The 16,524-nt window shown below is 37.0% G+C and overlaps 3 protein-coding genes and 1 non-coding gene across 8 annotated transcripts; 3 read left to right on the forward strand and 1 right to left on the reverse strand.

The window, feature by feature from the left end:
* Positions 1–1,432: 1,432 nt before the first annotated feature.
* On the forward strand, positions 1,433–3,115 carry LOC120002051 (DELLA protein RGL1-like). The gene has a single exon (XM_038850617.1). The coding sequence runs from the start codon at positions 1,433–1,435 to the stop codon at positions 3,113–3,115; it is 1,683 nt and encodes a 560-aa protein (XP_038706545.1).
* A 1,581-nt stretch (positions 3,116–4,696) lies between these two features.
* Positions 4,697–6,774, forward strand: LOC120002058 (DELLA protein RGL1-like). Its single transcript, XM_038850631.1, has 2 exons — positions 4,697–4,829; positions 4,937–6,774. The coding sequence occupies exons 1-2, from the start codon at positions 4,697–4,699 to the stop codon at positions 6,772–6,774; spliced, it is 1,971 nt and encodes a 656-aa protein (XP_038706559.1).
* A 3,807-nt stretch (positions 6,775–10,581) lies between these two features.
* TRNAH-GUG lies at positions 10,582–10,653 on the reverse strand. Its single transcript has one exon. It is a non-coding gene; the product is annotated as a tRNA-His (tRNA).
* Positions 10,654–12,510: 1,857 nt separating this feature from the next.
* LOC119997860 (F-box/LRR-repeat protein At3g58900-like) lies at positions 12,511–16,495 on the forward strand. 5 transcript variants are annotated; one of them, XM_038845091.1, is made up of 5 exons: positions 12,511–12,653; positions 12,977–13,056; positions 13,173–14,039; positions 14,130–14,285; positions 15,968–16,457. In XM_038845091.1, exons 2-5 carry the CDS (start codon positions 13,021–13,023, stop codon positions 16,280–16,282), a joined length of 1,374 nt encoding a protein of 457 aa, XP_038701019.1. In that variant the 5' UTR covers positions 12,511–12,653; positions 12,977–13,020; the 3' UTR covers positions 16,283–16,457. The 5 variants fall into 5 exon arrangements, with proteins under 5 accessions (XP_038701019.1, XP_038701027.1, XP_038701003.1 ...); XM_038845099.1 differs by having other exon boundaries at positions 12,530–12,653; positions 12,930–13,056; XM_038845075.1 differs by having other exon boundaries at positions 12,561–12,653; positions 12,930–14,039; positions 15,968–16,495.
* The last annotated feature ends 29 nt before the right edge of the window (positions 16,496–16,524 follow it).

Raw genomic sequence — 16,524 nt, forward strand, 5'->3', positions numbered from 1 at the left:
AATCTAGTTAGGAACCTGAATGCAACTTCTGCTAAGCAGTGAAAATTCAAGTTGGTTGAGTTTGAGGTAACTGGAATAGTAAGGGAAGAGATGGATGTTCTTGACGGAGTTTTGGTGGGAGGTCGCAGGTTCTAACACCCACTCTGTCACGATTAGGCATTATTTTCATACTGGGTTTCGGCCCAAGACTTAACCTGCCCATATGATTTGCGGGTATTACATGTGGCCCGTGGGTTTACCATTGGGGTGGAGTTCGGTGGGCTGTACTTTCGGAGGTTCTCTCGTCACAAAAGAAAAAAGAGATACAAGGAAAGGCAGAAAAATGACTCTCTGGGACATACATGTGTGTAAAAGTTGGGTGAAAAGACTATTGACCTGAAGCGAGGGTTTGAGATTGTCTAAGGTAGAAATTTTGTGACAGATTTCACAGTCCACAAAGCAACTCCTCTTGGCAACCCATGAGGATGGCAAAGATATGAGAGTTTTGATAAGGAAAAGCAGAGTACTCTGTCACACTTTATAATATCGATGAAATTTAGATCAGACATGAAGTTCTGCATTTGGTGCATTCATGTCTGGCTGTTTTCTTTTCTGCCGCCAATTAGGCCATTTTGCTCTTTTTATAGTAGAATAATCGCTAAGAGGATACCAAGATGCTCGTTTTCCATAATATAGCCGCAAAGTGATGCTAGTCTGCCTTTTTTTTCTTTTCACGCCAGCAATGAAAAACAGCACCACAGACAAAAAAAAAAAGAAAAACACCCTTGATAAGAAACATAGTAGCCGATGAAGTTTATAGTATAAATTTCCTAGGCTGTTATCGCGGCACTTGATGTAACTTTACTATCATGGAATGAATTGTTGGTTTGATACCCTTCTTTTTAAAAAAAAAATTATAGTATAATGCCGAATTGGATGAAGTTTTGAATCCTTCAACACTTTAAAATTAACTAATATTAAAATCAATATTATTGAAAAAAAAAATGCCAAATTGGCATCATAGAGGTGTCGTACGTTGTATATGTACTGTATTGAAATAATCGAGCTTTTGAAAATTTGTTTGCAATTGCATTATCTCAATCATCAGCAATTTGCTACATTGTATGTTATCTTGTTGTTTTCCAAGACTGTATCCAGATGGCATTCATATATAGTAACTATGGTTGGGTCATGCAGTCGGCCTTGTAACCTCAAGGCATCAACATCATTATTCCGTGCTTTGCTTATTTTAGTTTTAATGGAAGTGTTTGATCTTCAAGGGGGCAGACCAAAATAACATGATACTAGAAACAATGCGAAAGAGAGTAATCAAAGAGAATCCAAGCCGTTTTCCGTTTTGGATGCGGCCGATCCCATCTTTCCTTTTAAGGAGTTCAGCTATGGTGGGATTCCAGATAAAAATTGTGCAATTTCTGATAACGTTTTGATAAGCATGCAAGGAGTGAAGGAAAGAAAACTAGGTGAAGTTGTTGGAGTTGAAGACCGGGGAGGACCGGGGGATATTGATTCCCGTTGTCCTGAGGATGGTTTGCCTCTAGATGATTTCACGGAGGGATTAATTTTCTGTGAAGATCCGCAACAAGATCATCAACTCCAATCATTTTCAGATGATGGGTTTCTTGATAATGTAAGGTTTGATGCCCTTTCTCCCTATGTTGAAGCATGCCTGGAGGAGATTGCAAAGCTTGTTGAGACCCCTACTGGAATTCAAGATACAGGTGTACCCAACAATGAAGAGAATCATCCAAATGCTACAACATCAGCTGAGCTGCTCAAGAGTTTTGGTAGCTATTTCAAACTATTAAATGGAGACAAAATAGTTGAGCCAACAAGTGAATCAATATCTGTGAAGGAGCCAACCACTGGACTGTCAACTGAAGAAATCATGAGGGTCGCTGGAAAAAGGTTCATTCAATCTTATTCCCAGACAGTTGATGTTACGCCCATGCTTGGCAATCCTTTCAATCTGTCTTTAGCTGGACTATCAAGTGGGGAAATAGAAGCTATAGAACTTGCTGGTATGCTTCTAGCTTCTGTAGAGAAAGTGAGCAATCAAGAATACAAGAGTGCCACCAAACTGCTCAGCCAATGTGATCGTTTGTCTTCCAGCACTGGAAATCCCGTTCAAAGGGTAGTTTATTATTTCTCTAATGCTCTTCATGAGAAGATTAATCGAGAATCAATGGGCTCAGGCAAAGAGCTTCTGTTTGACATTCCTAAGGTGATTGAAACTCCTCACTCTGCAACTCTAGCTTACTACAAAGACGTCCCCTTCACTCAGGTTGGACAAGTTGCTGCAATCCAAGTCATTGTAGAAAACATGGCTCGGGCAAAGAGGGTTCACATAATTGATATTGGCATCAAATGCAGAATGCCATGGACACTTTTGATACAAGCCCTTGCATCTCAAAAGGAATGCCCGCTTGAGAGTCTCAGTTTATCTGTGGTCGTGACTTATTCAAGTCAAATGGAAGATGTAGGTAAACGGTTAATGCGTTTTGCTGAAACCATGAACTTACCATTATCTTTTATGATTGTTAAAATGTCAGATACGTTTGAACTCAAAGAAGATCAGTTTGAGATTGATGCAGAAGAAATAGTTGCTGTCTTCTCTGAGTTTTTCATGTGGACTATGATTCCACAGCCTGATCACCTGGACTCTATAATGAAAATGATCAGAAAATTCAATCCGTGTGTAATGGTGATCATTGAAGTTGAATCAAATCTCAATGCACCTGATTATGTAAGCCGTTTTATTGAGGCTCTTTTCTTTTACAGTGCGTATTTTGATGCCCTTGGTGTCTACATGGAGAAGGACGGTCAAAGCAGGTTATTTATAGAATCACTATTAAGTCAAGGAATCAATAGTGTTGTGGCGGCTGAGGGAGAGGAACGGAAAGCTCGATATGTAAAGATTGATGTTTGGAGGGCTTTCTTATCCCGTTTTGAGATGGAGGAGAAAAAACTTAGTATGTCTTCCTTGTACCAATCATATCTGGTGGTCAAAAAGTTTGCTTGTGGGGAGTCTTGTACACTTGATATGAACGGAAACTCCCTAATTATTGGGTGGAAGGGAACACCAATTCATTCGCTTTCAGTTTGGAAGTTCCTCTGATGAACGAGCAGAAATATAGCGCATCACCTCTGGGTTCAAATTTCAAGCTCAGCATCTGCCAGATGCCAACACGATGCTCCTTGTCCGAGTCTTATGTTGCAAAACTACTATTATTGACGTGCTTTAGACTTTTGTATATTGAAGAAGTTGATCATAATAAGTGCCAATGGCTATTATCTTTTTAGATTGTGAGGACCTGTTTTAGCTACTCTTTTCTTTTCTTTTTTTTGAATAGCTACTTACTTTGAAGTTTTCACTTGCGACTCCTAAAAGTTTGATGAACTGGAATGATCCTTGCCGATGATTTTATGATGTCTTTGTTTTAAGGATGTTTAGGATGGAACTTGTGCAAATGATAATTTGTTGTTTTTCATACCTTTTGTATCCATTCTGTGACTCATGATCATTGACCACTTTTTAACACACCCATGCCCTTCCTTTGTTGGGGCAAGTACCAGTATTCTATTAACCAAGGACACAGAAAAAAAAAAGGAATTGATTGTAGAAAACTTGGAATTTAATCCCCGATCGCAACACCCACCACTTTATGTCTTTTAAGAAAATACTTCAAACATTAAGGTTATGGTAATAACTAATAAGGACACTAAACCAAACTCATTGCTTTTATTTCAGGTTATGAAGAAAGAACGGCTTATTCAGTGCAGGAAGTTGGGGACCCATGAGTTAGCTCTTCTATGAGAACTTTCTCAAGAATACTATATAAGCCGGATGCTGGTACAGTACTTAAACCATGCTGATGTCCTAAGTTTGTGTGGATCCAAATAACTTGTCTTTGTTTCAGATTTTTTTTTTAATCCATATTCCACATAAATCTAATTTATTCATGTGCCAGTTGATTTACCATTGGTAAATACTTGCTTCTGTTCTTATGTACTGGGGAATTAAAAAGGATAGAAGTATTAAAAACACTTGGTTGGAATCTTCATATATGACTCAGACCTCAATTTTGTAAGAGGATTTAGGACAGCTTCTCGTCAATTGTCTATTTTTCAATCCTCTTGCTATGGTTTAATAGATTGATACACTCATAACATCCACTGTGTGGAAAAATATTCTCGTTGACAAGTCAGGATCTGATGAAACTAATTTTAGGGCTGTTGACATGAATTGAGGGTTTAAGATTTCGTCTAAGTTAGAAATTTTGTGATAGATTTCAGACTTTGTCCACAAGCAACCCCTCTTGGCAACACATGAGGATGGTAAAAGATATGGGACAATTGATAAGGAAAAGCAGAGTACTCTGTCGCACTTCGTAAGTCGATGAAATTTAGGCCATTTTGTTCTTATGGATAATAGACTGAGAGGATACCAAGATGCTCATTTTCCATAATTTAGCCGCAAAGTGATGCTATTCTGGCTCACGCCAGCAATGAAAAACGGCACCACAGACGAGAAAGAGGCACTGCCGGACTGTCTTGGGAGTGCCTGAGAGACCCTAGAATAAAGAAGAATATTACCAGATAGGTGTCTTGCTTTGTAACATAGTAGCCGATGAAGTTTATACCTATAGTATAATGCTGAATCGGATGAAGTTTTGAATCAATATTGTTGAGGAAAAAAATGCCGAATTGGTATCAGAAAGGTGTCTTACTTTGTATATGTATTGAAATAATTGAAAATTTGTGTGCAATTGCATTGCCTCAATCTTTCAGCAATTTCTATATCGTATGGTATTTTGTTGTTTTCCAAGACTGTATCCAGATGGCGTCCATATATAGGAATTATCGTTTGGTGATGCGGCTGGCCGGCCTTGTAACCTCAAGGCATCAACATCATTATTCTGTGCTTTGCTTATTTTAGTTTTAATGGAAGTGTTTGATCTTCAAGGAGGCAAACCAAAACAACATGATACTAGAAACAAAGCAAAAGAGAGTAATAAAAGAGAATCCAAGCCGTTTTCCAGTTTGGATGCGGCCGATGCCATCTTTCCTTTTAAGCAGGTCATCTATGGTAGGCTTCCAGATAAAAATTGTGTAATTCTGATAAAAGATTTGATAAGCATGGAAGGAGTGAATGAAAGAAAACTAGAAGTTTTCGGAGTCGAAGACCGGGGAGTACCTGGGGATATTGATTCCCTTGGAGGTGAGTATGATCATTTGATGGAAGGATTAATTTTCTTTGATGATCAGCTCCAATCATTTTCAGACGATGAGCTTCTTGATGATCTAATGTTCGATGCCATTTCTCCCTTGCTGAAATCCCTGCTGGAGGAGGAGATTGTAAAGCTTCGTGAAATCCCTGCTGGAATTCAAGATACTAGTGAACACAACAATGAAGAGAATCATCCACATGCTACAACATCAGCTGAGCAGCTTAAGAGTTTTGTTAGCGATTTCAAACTACTAAATGGAGACAAAACAATTGAGCCGACAAGCGAATCAACCACGGAACTGTCGACTGAAGAAATCATGAGGGTTGCCGGAAAAAGGTTCATTCTATCTTATTCCCCAACACTTGATATTATGCCCGTACTTGGCAATCCTTGCGATCTGTCTTTATCTCGATTTTCGAGGGGGGAAATAGAAGGTATAGAACTTGCTGATATGCTTCTAGCTTCTGCAGAGAAAGTGAGCAATCGAGAATATGAACGTGCCAGCAAACTGCTCAGCCGATGTGATCGTTTGTCTTCCAGCACTGGAAATCCCCTTCAAAGGATAGTTCATTCTTTTTCTGAAGCTCTTCATGAGAAGATTGATCGGGAATCAAAGGGCTCAAGCAAAAAGCTTACGTTTGACATTCCTGAGGTGTTAATGACTCCCAACTCTGCAACTCTAGCTTGCTACAGAGACGTTCCCTTCGCTCAGGTTGAACAAGTTGCTGCAATCCAAGCCATTGTAGAAAACGTGGCTATGGCAAAGAGGGTTCACATAATTGATCTTGGCATCAAATGTGGAATGCCATGGACACTTTTGATGCAAGCCCTTGCATCTCGAGACGAATGCCCACTTGAGAGTCTCAATTTAACTGTTGTCGGAACTTGTTCAAGTCAAATGGAAGAAGCAGGTAAATGGTTAATGAGTTTTGCTGAAACCATGAACTTACCATTCTCTTATATGATGGTTAGAATGTCGGATACGTTTGAGATCAAAGAAGATCAGTTTGAGATTGATGCAGAAGAAACAGTTGCTGTCTTCTCTGAGTTTTTCCTGTGGACTATGATTTCACAGCCCGATCGCCTGGATTCTTTAATGAAAGTGATCAGAAAATTCAGTCCATGTGTAATGGTGATTATTGAAGTGGAAGCAAATCTCAATTCACCTGATTATGTGAGCCGTTTTATTGAGGCTCTCTTCTTTTACAGTGCATATTTTGATGCCATTGGTGTCTGCATGGCGAAGGATAATCAAAGCAGGTTGTTTATAGAATCAATAATAAGGCAAGGAATCAAGAGTGTTGTGGCGGCTGAGGGAGAGGAACGGAAAGCTCGATATGTAAAGATTGATGTTTGGAGGGCTTTTTTATCCCGTTTTGGGATGAAGGAGGAAGAACTCAGTATGTCTTCCTTGTACCAATCATATCTGGTGAACAAGAAGTTTGCTTCTGGGGATTGTTGTACACTTGATATGAATGGAAATGCCCTCATTATTGGGTGGAAGGGAACCCCACTTCATTCGCTTTCAGTTTGGAAGTTCCTTTGACGAACGCGGAGAAATGTAGCGTATACCACCTCTGGATTCAAATTCAAGCTCAGTATCTGCCCTAGATCAGATGCCATTTGTTTTGAGGATGCAACTCGTTCAAGTTATAATTCTGTGATTCAATTTATGATCATTGACTACTTTTGAACAGACTGTGTCCTTTCTTTAGTGAGCAATCGTGAATTTGAATGTGCAATAAGAATATAAGATTGATGAACTAATGCAATCACTTGCTCAGTATTGTGAATGAAGCTCATTAGTATTATTATAGTGTACAGTTTTGATGCAAGCACTTGCAACATGAATGCCCTCTTGAGCTTCTCAAGATAACACGTAAATGGTTAATGGGTTTTTCCCAAACCATGAACTTACCTTGCTCTTTTATGGTTGTTACAATATCAGAAGTGCTAATTAACACCATTCGAACGCAATTGCTTAATTGTATTATGCCTACGTCTCATATGTCTAGATGTTCCATTGTAGGCAGCATTTTTAGCTCTAGCTAATGCAGTTTGGCTATCACAATGAATACATATGACCAGCCGTGACCGATTTTGGCTCCATATTGGAATATCTTCCAAAAAATTTCTAAGTCATTCGACCTTCACCAGCCTTATCTAAGGTTATGAATTCGTATTCCATAGTTGAACGTGCTATACACGTTTGTTTGGATGATTTTCATGAGATTGTCGCTCCACCAATGGTGAATACATATCCACTTGTTGACTTAGATTCTTGACTGTCAGAGATCTAATTGGCATCACTTAATCCTTCTAAGGCAGATGGATATCTAGTGTAGTGCAATTCATGATCAATGATATGCTTAAGATATCTCAAAATTCTCACAAGAGCTTTCCAATGCTTCTTTGAAATCATCTCCCTTGAATTTTTTCGCTTTTTCAGCATAAGTTCCCTTAGCCTTCATAGGAATCAGAACTTGAACTTGCATAGTTTCTGGTACTCGTTGAGGGATTAAAGTTGAAGCAGAAGGATCTTCCTTGGATACAACATTCGTCAGTTGTTCCATAGTAACAAAAATTTGTTTTTAGATTGTTGGAGAATATAAAACAAGTAGGAGAACAATAACACAAGAAAAGAGTACATAATTGGATAATCTGAGGCTTGCAATTGCAATGTTCTATAGACAAAAAGACAAATTTGTATCATACTCTCAAGATTGCTTAACGGTTTCAATGGTGATCATCTAGTAGGATAAACAGATTCATAGATTAAAAGAAAGCAATCTCCTCTTTTAATCCCTTGTGAATAAACTTTTGTGTCTCTCTTTACAACATCCCACATAAGTTAGCTTATAAGCTTTAATAAGCTCCAAATTGAAGCTTATTTTAGAGCCTATGTTTGTTTTTTTCATTTTTTTTTTGTTTCTTCTTTATTAAGATAATATTATATATAATATTATAAATTTTTTATTTTATCTTTGAAATTAAATTTAAATAGACTTTTTTTTAAAACTTATAAGCTAGTTTATGCTATAAACTTCGCCAAACACCTAACAGTTTATTTCACAGCTTATAAACTAATTTATTTTTCAAAGGTCAATAAGTTATTTTATTTTGACAGCAAATAAGCTCTGCCAAACGGGACTTACATAAATCAAGGCAAGACTTGTCTAACTTATTCAAGTTATAACCATTCAAGACAAATGGGAAAGACATAATCATTAAAACAAATTGGAAAGGGATTTTTGTAAGCCGGTACATTAGATTATACTTAATTGTAAAAAGGTACAATCACTAAAACATTCTTTTAAAAAGGTACATTGGGACCAACTTTTACCAAAATAACCTCAAATTTTATTTTCTCTCTCCACGAACTGCGATACAATAGTAATACTTTTAAACAGAAAGCCCAATATAGTATTCAGTTTATATCTTTTCCTTATAAAATGATGATACAAATGTTGGAATGTAAATTTGATTGCATTACATGTCTTTATGATTCAATTGTATCATTTTAGTGGATTTTTAATAACCTCAAATTTGATTTTCTCTCTCCACGAACTGCCATACAATAGTGATACTTTTAATCGAAAGGTCCAATTTAGTGTTCAATTTATATTTTTTTCCTCATAAAATGATGATAGAAATGTTGGAATGTAAATTTGATTGCATTACATGTATTTCTGGATCAATTGTATCATTTTAGTGGATTTTTAATAACCTCAAATTTGATTTTCTCTCTCCATGAACTGCGATACAGTAGTGATACTTTTAATCAGAAGGTCCAATTTAGTGTTCAATTTATATATTTTCCTCATAAAATGATGATACAAATGTTGCAATGTAAATTTGATTGCATTACATGTCTTTCTAGTTCAATTGTATCATTTTGGTGGACTTTTGCTATAAGTGATACTATAGTGATACATCTCTACAGCTGTAAATGTTTTTCCAGAACAAGCAAGAGAGGTACAAACCAAGAAAAGAAAACCAAGAAAGGAAAAGTAATTAGGAAGAGAAAGTATGCATACTGGTTCAATTGTATCTTTTTAGTGGATTTTTGGTGTTGGTACTATAGTGATACATCTCTGCAGCTGTACAGTATCAATTTCCCTAAATTTTCTTATGCTTATTATACGAGAAGAAAAAAAGACAAAAAATATAAAACAAGACCAAACAAGAGTCATTCCGATCAATTTGATGAGGATCACCTCATCAGTTCTCACTCTCTGTATTTTATAGTGCTGAGAAATTTCGTATGAATCATACCGCAATATTTATCGACATGCTCCTCATACTTGCTGTACAAAGCAGGAATTGTGATGGATAAGATGGTTCATGTGACAGTATCAATGACAAAGCTTCATAAAAAGCCAAATGGAATTTGAGAGGAGAGAAGAAGAAGAAGAAGAAGAAGAGAGGAGAGAAGAAGAAGAATAAGAGAGGAGAGGAGAGGAAAGAAGAAGAAGGGTATTGTAGATATAAATCAAAAAATATCTTAAGCGAAATGACAAAATTACCCTTAAATTGCACTTTTTTATAATTTTAAAAAGGCCCATGACCTTTTTACAATTAAGTTATCCAAAGTGCTCTTAGTACCAATTGTCTGAATTGGAAAAGATTACGTTAGTCACTACCATAAGTTAAACAAAATGAAAGAACTACACACCAACGAGTGGTGGCTTGATTGACAATTAACTTGGTTAAGCATATATGTGTCAAAAGTTTGATTCCAATGAGAAGCAAATTTCTCAATATTTTTTTAAAAAAAATGAAAGAACTACATATATTGTACCCTTTCACAAGTTACTATTGATGGTAACTTGACAGTTGACAGAGTCCCTCAAGAGTCAAGAGTGAGAGCAATTCCAGTGATAAAAGAAATATCAAGCACTTCAAAACCATTCTCTCTTTCTTCTCTATCCTGGGTGGCATAATTTAATTGGGTGAATGGGTCCCACAATATACATTATTCATCAACACTTCAAACTCTTTTCTTTATTTTCTCTCTTTCTTTCCATCACCTCTCTTACTTTCCATCACTTCTCTCTTCCTTTTTATCAAGAAAGTGTGTTTTCAAGTGTTCATTTTCATCCATTGTAGAACTCTAGCACTCTAAATTTTCCATAAAATTCACTTTCAACACTTCAAAATGTGTTATCAAGTGTCACTCTAAATTTCCATAAAATTCACTTTCAACACTTCAAAATGTGTTATCAAGTGTCCATTGGACATGCTCTGACATGTGAGCTAGTAATGGTAAGGTGGGTTCAATCCTGTTTTTTAATTAAAAAACCCAAAGGCCCAATTCATATTGAAAAAACTGAAAAATACCAAAGGGTGCCAATGTGGCTGCTGGGATTCGAGCCCAGGTCTTCACGGCCACAACGTGAAATTCTTACCACTAAACTACAGCCACTATTTTAATGTGCAGAACCGGGTTTAATTTTATATTTCAAGTTGCCTGTCAAACAAACTCAAATCGTGTTTTCTTCCCCCAATAATTCGGCATTTTCCACCCCTATCAAGTGTACAAGATTTCTCTTCTTGACCATATGATCTGTTTGGAACCAGGAAGACATACTAAGATATGTCTCCTCCATCCCAAAATTCCGTTGACCACATGTTAAATATAAATGTCTCACATTGTCTAATTTTGGTGAATTATATGTGAATATATGTGGTCTCCCTCTCTAATAGGTATTTTTAGGAAGAGTGTATGAGTCACTGTAAGCCAAATTCAACATAGTATAAGGCCGTCCCCAGCAATGTGTTCTCAGACAACCTTACCTCCACATGTTTCTTGAGTCATGATTTGCCTGTTTATTACATTTGTTGGGCCTTCGGATAGTCTAACCCACAAGTGATGGAAAGTCTTAAAAGATAAATGTTCCACATCGTCTAATTTCTATGATGACCTTACCTCCATCCGTTTATTGGGGCATAGTTTGGCCGTTTGTTGCATTTGTTAGGACTTCAGGCTCCACCAATTTCGTGGTCATTATCTGCCCGTTTGTTATACTTGTTAGGGTATCGGATGGTCCAACCCATAAGTGATGAGGAGTGTTAAAAGATAAATCTCGTTTGTTGCACTTATTGGGCCTTCGAATAATCCAACCCACAAGTGATGATGAGTATTAAGAGATAAACGTGTCAGATCGTTGAGTTTGGGTAAATTGTATGTGCATCAATGCATATTTATGTGGCATCATCTACTCTATCTAATAGATCATTTTAGGGAGAATTTATGAGCCACTATTATAAGTCAAATTTAACAAATCAATTTCCACTTCACTTACTTGAGAAGCTGAAGAGGGCACTCGTGTTGCAAGTGCTTGCTTGAGAAGCTGAAGAGGGCACTCGTGTTGCAAGTGCTTGCGTCAAAACTGTATACAGTACCAATAAGCTTCATTTACAATGCTGAGCAAGTGATTGCCTTGGTTCAGCAATCTTATTGCACATTCAAATTCACCTAAGAAAGGACATAGTATTTGTTCAAGAGTAGTCAATGATCATAAATTGGATCACAGAATGTATACAAAAAGGTATGAAAACAAAAGAATTATCACTTGCACAAGTTGCATCCTCAAAGCAAATGGCATCTGCCAGATACTGAGCTTGAAGAGAGGAACTTGTTTTCTATGTTATTCATTAGAATTCAAGTAAATGTACAATCGGCTGAGATAGCCTTTTGAATCAAAGAAACAAATTAAATCCAACGGCCACCGATAAAAAGACAGTAGCAGAGTTGGTCTAAACTGAACTAAAGTGTGTCGTTTAGATACTGGGCTGAACAGATAAATAAAGATACAAGCCCAACTAACAATAAGCTGTTAATGAGCCCATAATACAAAAACATCCGATGAACTTTATTTACACCACAGTTTTAATCAATTACACCCTAACTTTGATCAATTTACCTTCCATCATATGTTTTTTTAAGTATAAGATTAACACACCCCGCCCCAAACCTGACTTGCAACTTATCTCTAGTATTCAATTTTTGATCTCTAGAATCCTCCGACTTCCTTCGTTTATCCTCGTTGTTCTCAAGAAGCTTGTGTGGATTCTCTCGAAAACAATAAATCAATCTATTAGGGATGACGGTGAGTGTGTACCTAGAGCTTTTGTCATTGGGGTGTATTGAATAAATGTATTAGTTTTTGGTTATTTGAGATGTGGTTAGTTATTTTCCAATTTATATGGTTTGTATATAGGATGTAATAAGTGCAAATTGGGTATCAGTAAAGTTCACTAGTTGACCAAGCCCAAAAGAACTAAACCAAGCCTGAAGAGATTAGGCCCAACAAAACTAGGGCAATGAGAAAGACGTGCACGACAATGAAACCAGAGACTTGCATCTTCGGCTTCGAAAATTATTCTGACACATTGGTTATTGAAGAATCCAGACTCAGACCTGTGAGTACCATCTCCTCTCTAGTCGTCTGACAAAAACTTCCAAGAAAAGCTTTTTCTTGGATGTCTCAATTTTTAGCTAATGTTCATCAGTTTTTAGCTAATGTTCATCAGTTTTTGGTCCAATTGTTATTGTGGAATCCAGACTCAGATTCTGTAATGGGTTGATGCCATCCTTTGTTTTCTGCCCAAATTTCAAAGTTTTTCTAGGCATCCTCAATTTTTAGCAGTGTTTTGTTTATTTGTGACTGTTTGTTTGCAACATAAATGAATTGGCAGATATTTCTGACTTTTGCATCTGGTTCTTTGCATCTAACTTACTCAAGGAAATTGCCTGACAAAAAAAAAAACTTACTGAAAGAAAGCAATAATGAAGCGGTGCCCAACTATCCTCGCAAAGAAGAAGGTGGTTTATACTGTTTTTTTTGTTGGATTCATCTTGTCTTTGAATTTGACTTTGAATTGTATCTTTGTGTTTCGTTTTGGTTTACTGATCCTATACTTTTTTCTCTGTCGGGAAAGAGAGAGATTAATGTGGAAGAGGATAAGATAAGTGAACTGCCAGATGAAGTCCTCGTTTCCATTCTGTCTCGCTTAACAATGAGAGAAGCAGCAAGGACTAGTGTTGTTGCCCGCCGATGGCTCAAAGTCTGGACTTTTTGCCCCTCCTTGAATTTTGCTGCTTCAGAGACTTTTCTCTCTAGTTATAGAGAAGCAAGAAGAGTTTACGAGGAGGAAAAGCAGGAGTATGTTAATTGGGTAAATTGTGTGTTGGAGGCATATCAAGGATCCATCATAGACGATTTTCATATTCATTTTGACTTGGATCCAAAGTACAAATATGATATTGATAGATGGGTTAACTTTGTAATCCAAAAGGGTGTTAAACGGCTAGTGATAGACTTGGGGGTTTATTATAATGGTGGACGTTCAAAACATGTTTACCATTTTCCTCTGTCATGTAACAACATTGCTCTCCAGAGGACTCTGCATTTGCTAAGAGTTCTCAAGCTAAAGTATGTGGATGTAAGTGGAGTTGTTATTGAATATTTCATATCCGCTTGCCCCTGCCTCGAAAAATTGACTATCAGAGGTTCAGGTTCCAATGATCTTGTCCATCTAAATGTTGCTGGTGGTCAGTCGCTTTGCTTGAAGAAAGTTAAGATATTTGGGTGCTCACATTTGAGAAGCATACGTCTGTCCGCAACAAATCTTTTATCTTTCAAGTATCACGGTCCAATAATTGACATCTCGTATGAAAATGTCCCCAATCTTGTCGAAGTACTTATTGGAGGGTGGTTAACTGAGATGGCCATCTCCTACTTTCCTCAGCTTTCAAATTATTTGTTTCGACTAGAGACACTTACAGTAGATGTGCCGCATCTCGAGGTTTGCTTGCTGAGGCATAGTAAATTATTTTTGCTCCAAAATAATTTGTTTTATTTACGTTCTCTTATGCATGTCGTTGTTGTTGTTTAGGAAGATGATATGGAAGATAGGGAACCGCTGGAGTTTCCTGTGTTGAGAAAGCTCAAAAACTTGAAATTGAGAGTTTATGCAAGTCATGAGCAAAGTCTTCTTGTTTTTGCTTCCTTGATAAAGGCAGCTCCTTCCTTGGATAGACTTGTGGTACAGGTAAGTGTTCTTTGCAGTTTTTCAAATTGGCAACACTATATGTATTTGTGAAGAATTTCTTGTCTTTCATGTCAGATTCAATCTTATTCGTTGGTGGTGGGGCTGTGGGGGTCCTGTGGGATATTTTTCATTAACAATAGACAAACTGGAAATGTTCAATTAGGGTTGTCATTTGTCAAGATTCAAATCTTGGATCCAGTACTTCTCCAAAGTGGGTGAAGGTTGCAATGTTGCATACATCATTTCCTTGTTCTTAGTTTCACTAGGGGATCCTTGTGCATGAGAGTCGTCTAATCTCTCTAATAAATAAAAAATCTAGTATTAAGTGATTTGTTGACCCTATTTCTTGTACTGGATGGGTCCAACGTGTTTACATGAGAGTGGTAAATGAACTTTTGACCAAAAGAGCAAATGTGATGCAGGAGGCAACTAGAAGGATTACCAAGCATAACTTGGATTTAACCGACACTCTTCGACACAATTGTAATTCTATAGTTAATGTGATTCTCATCACTAGGGGTACTTTTCCAATTTTAAGCTTTAGAGCCCTTTAGTGTCTAGGAATTCAGTATCCATTATCCTTCTTGAGTTAGTAAGTCTTTTACTCTTATGAAATTAGAAATTTTGCCTTTTTATGTAGAGGTTTTTGTAATTGCAATAATAGAATATATGTTATGGATTCAATTCTCTTTGTGCGAATGCTTAACTTTTGGCATCAATACTCCATTTTATAGTTTACATTACTTACCAATGGTTTTTGTCCTTCCAATAAAAAATTATAAAGATCCTAGTGATAACCATCCATCACAAAAACATCCCAGCAGTATGTGGCACTCATTTATTGGGTGTGATTTTTAATTGACTCTTGCTATGATGTCACTACACTCAATGAATGAGTGTCACACACTACTAGGATGCTTTTGGGATGGTTATCACTGGGATCCCTAGCAGGCTAGCATTGTTGCCTTCCAATAGAGGATGATCGAAAGCTGGTTGCTGATGAAATGAAACACAATCTATTATATTATCACCATCTGGACTCTTAAAAAAACCCAAAAAAACAAAAACAAAAACAGGAAACCCAACATGTTAGACAGTCAAATAAACGGAGCTTAAAAACATAGTATAAACAGTGCAAAATCAAAGGCCTTTAAATAAATGCCTGAATTGTCTTGACAGCAGGCTTGTTAATCTTCTGGAGATGTGCTGTAATAAATCTCAACTTGTGTAACTCTTTTTGTGGCCTGAAAGTTTGATTGCTATCCGAGGATTGGACAGGACAAAGTGAAGAAGCAACAAGTAGAGTACATTCAAAAATTGAGATCTTGTTACACCAGCTGCTGCATTATTCGGAGTATTTTTTAAATGGATTATTATAGCTGTCCTCGAAATGTTTAGGGATAGGGCTTTCATAATGATTATCATAGTTACTACTTCTACTACTATGTTAGATACAGTTTAAGAATGGTTTACTCCTGCCGGTAGAGTAGCAAGGGCCAAGGAGTGCATCGAAATGGGAAAAATGGAATATGTTGCACATATGAAGAAAGAAAAATCCAATTGCAGGCTTTGCAGCACATATATCTTTAGTTGCTGGATTTAAGTTCTTTGTTGAGTTAGTGTTTTTTTTTTTCTGCTTGAATTGAGTATTATTTATAACTTGGTTTGTCCTTGCTGTGCAGTTAACTAATCTTTGGGGTACTATTAAAAGGATGAGGGCACAAGAAGTCCCAAAGTCTCCACTCCGATGCCTCAAAGTAGCTGAACTTTTTGGGTTTTCAGGGCGCACTGTTGAAATGGAACTTGCCACATATTTGGTCAAGAATGCGGTTATGCTAGAAAAGGTTATCATTGATCCTATCCCTTATCGTAGTATTGAATGGCACTTCCAGAACGATGACGAGAGATTGAAGAGGATACAAGCTAGTAGGAAGTGTGCAATGCTGCTCAGATCTAATTTCTCTCTGGGAAATAAATTAGTGTTCCGCGATTTTTGAGTGAAATTTAGCTAGGTATTTATAATATTTGAGTTCAGTTTAGCCATTTATCTTATCATTTTGAGTGACAATTGGTACTTTAGGATATTTATTTTTCTATATTTGTGTAAGTGCTCGTGCAGGCATATTAATGTATTGTCAGGGTTGTCTTTAATGCAGTGCTATGATTATTGCATGCATACTGGTAAAATTTTCAGTCGGACGTTTGGACTAGTTATGGTGCCCGCGAGTTGCAGTGGTGT

Source organism: Tripterygium wilfordii, chromosome 1 (genome assembly GCF_013401445.1).
Source record: "Tripterygium wilfordii isolate XIE 37 chromosome 1, ASM1340144v1, whole genome shotgun sequence".
Taxonomy (NCBI): Eukaryota; Viridiplantae; Streptophyta; class Magnoliopsida; order Celastrales; family Celastraceae; genus Tripterygium; species Tripterygium wilfordii.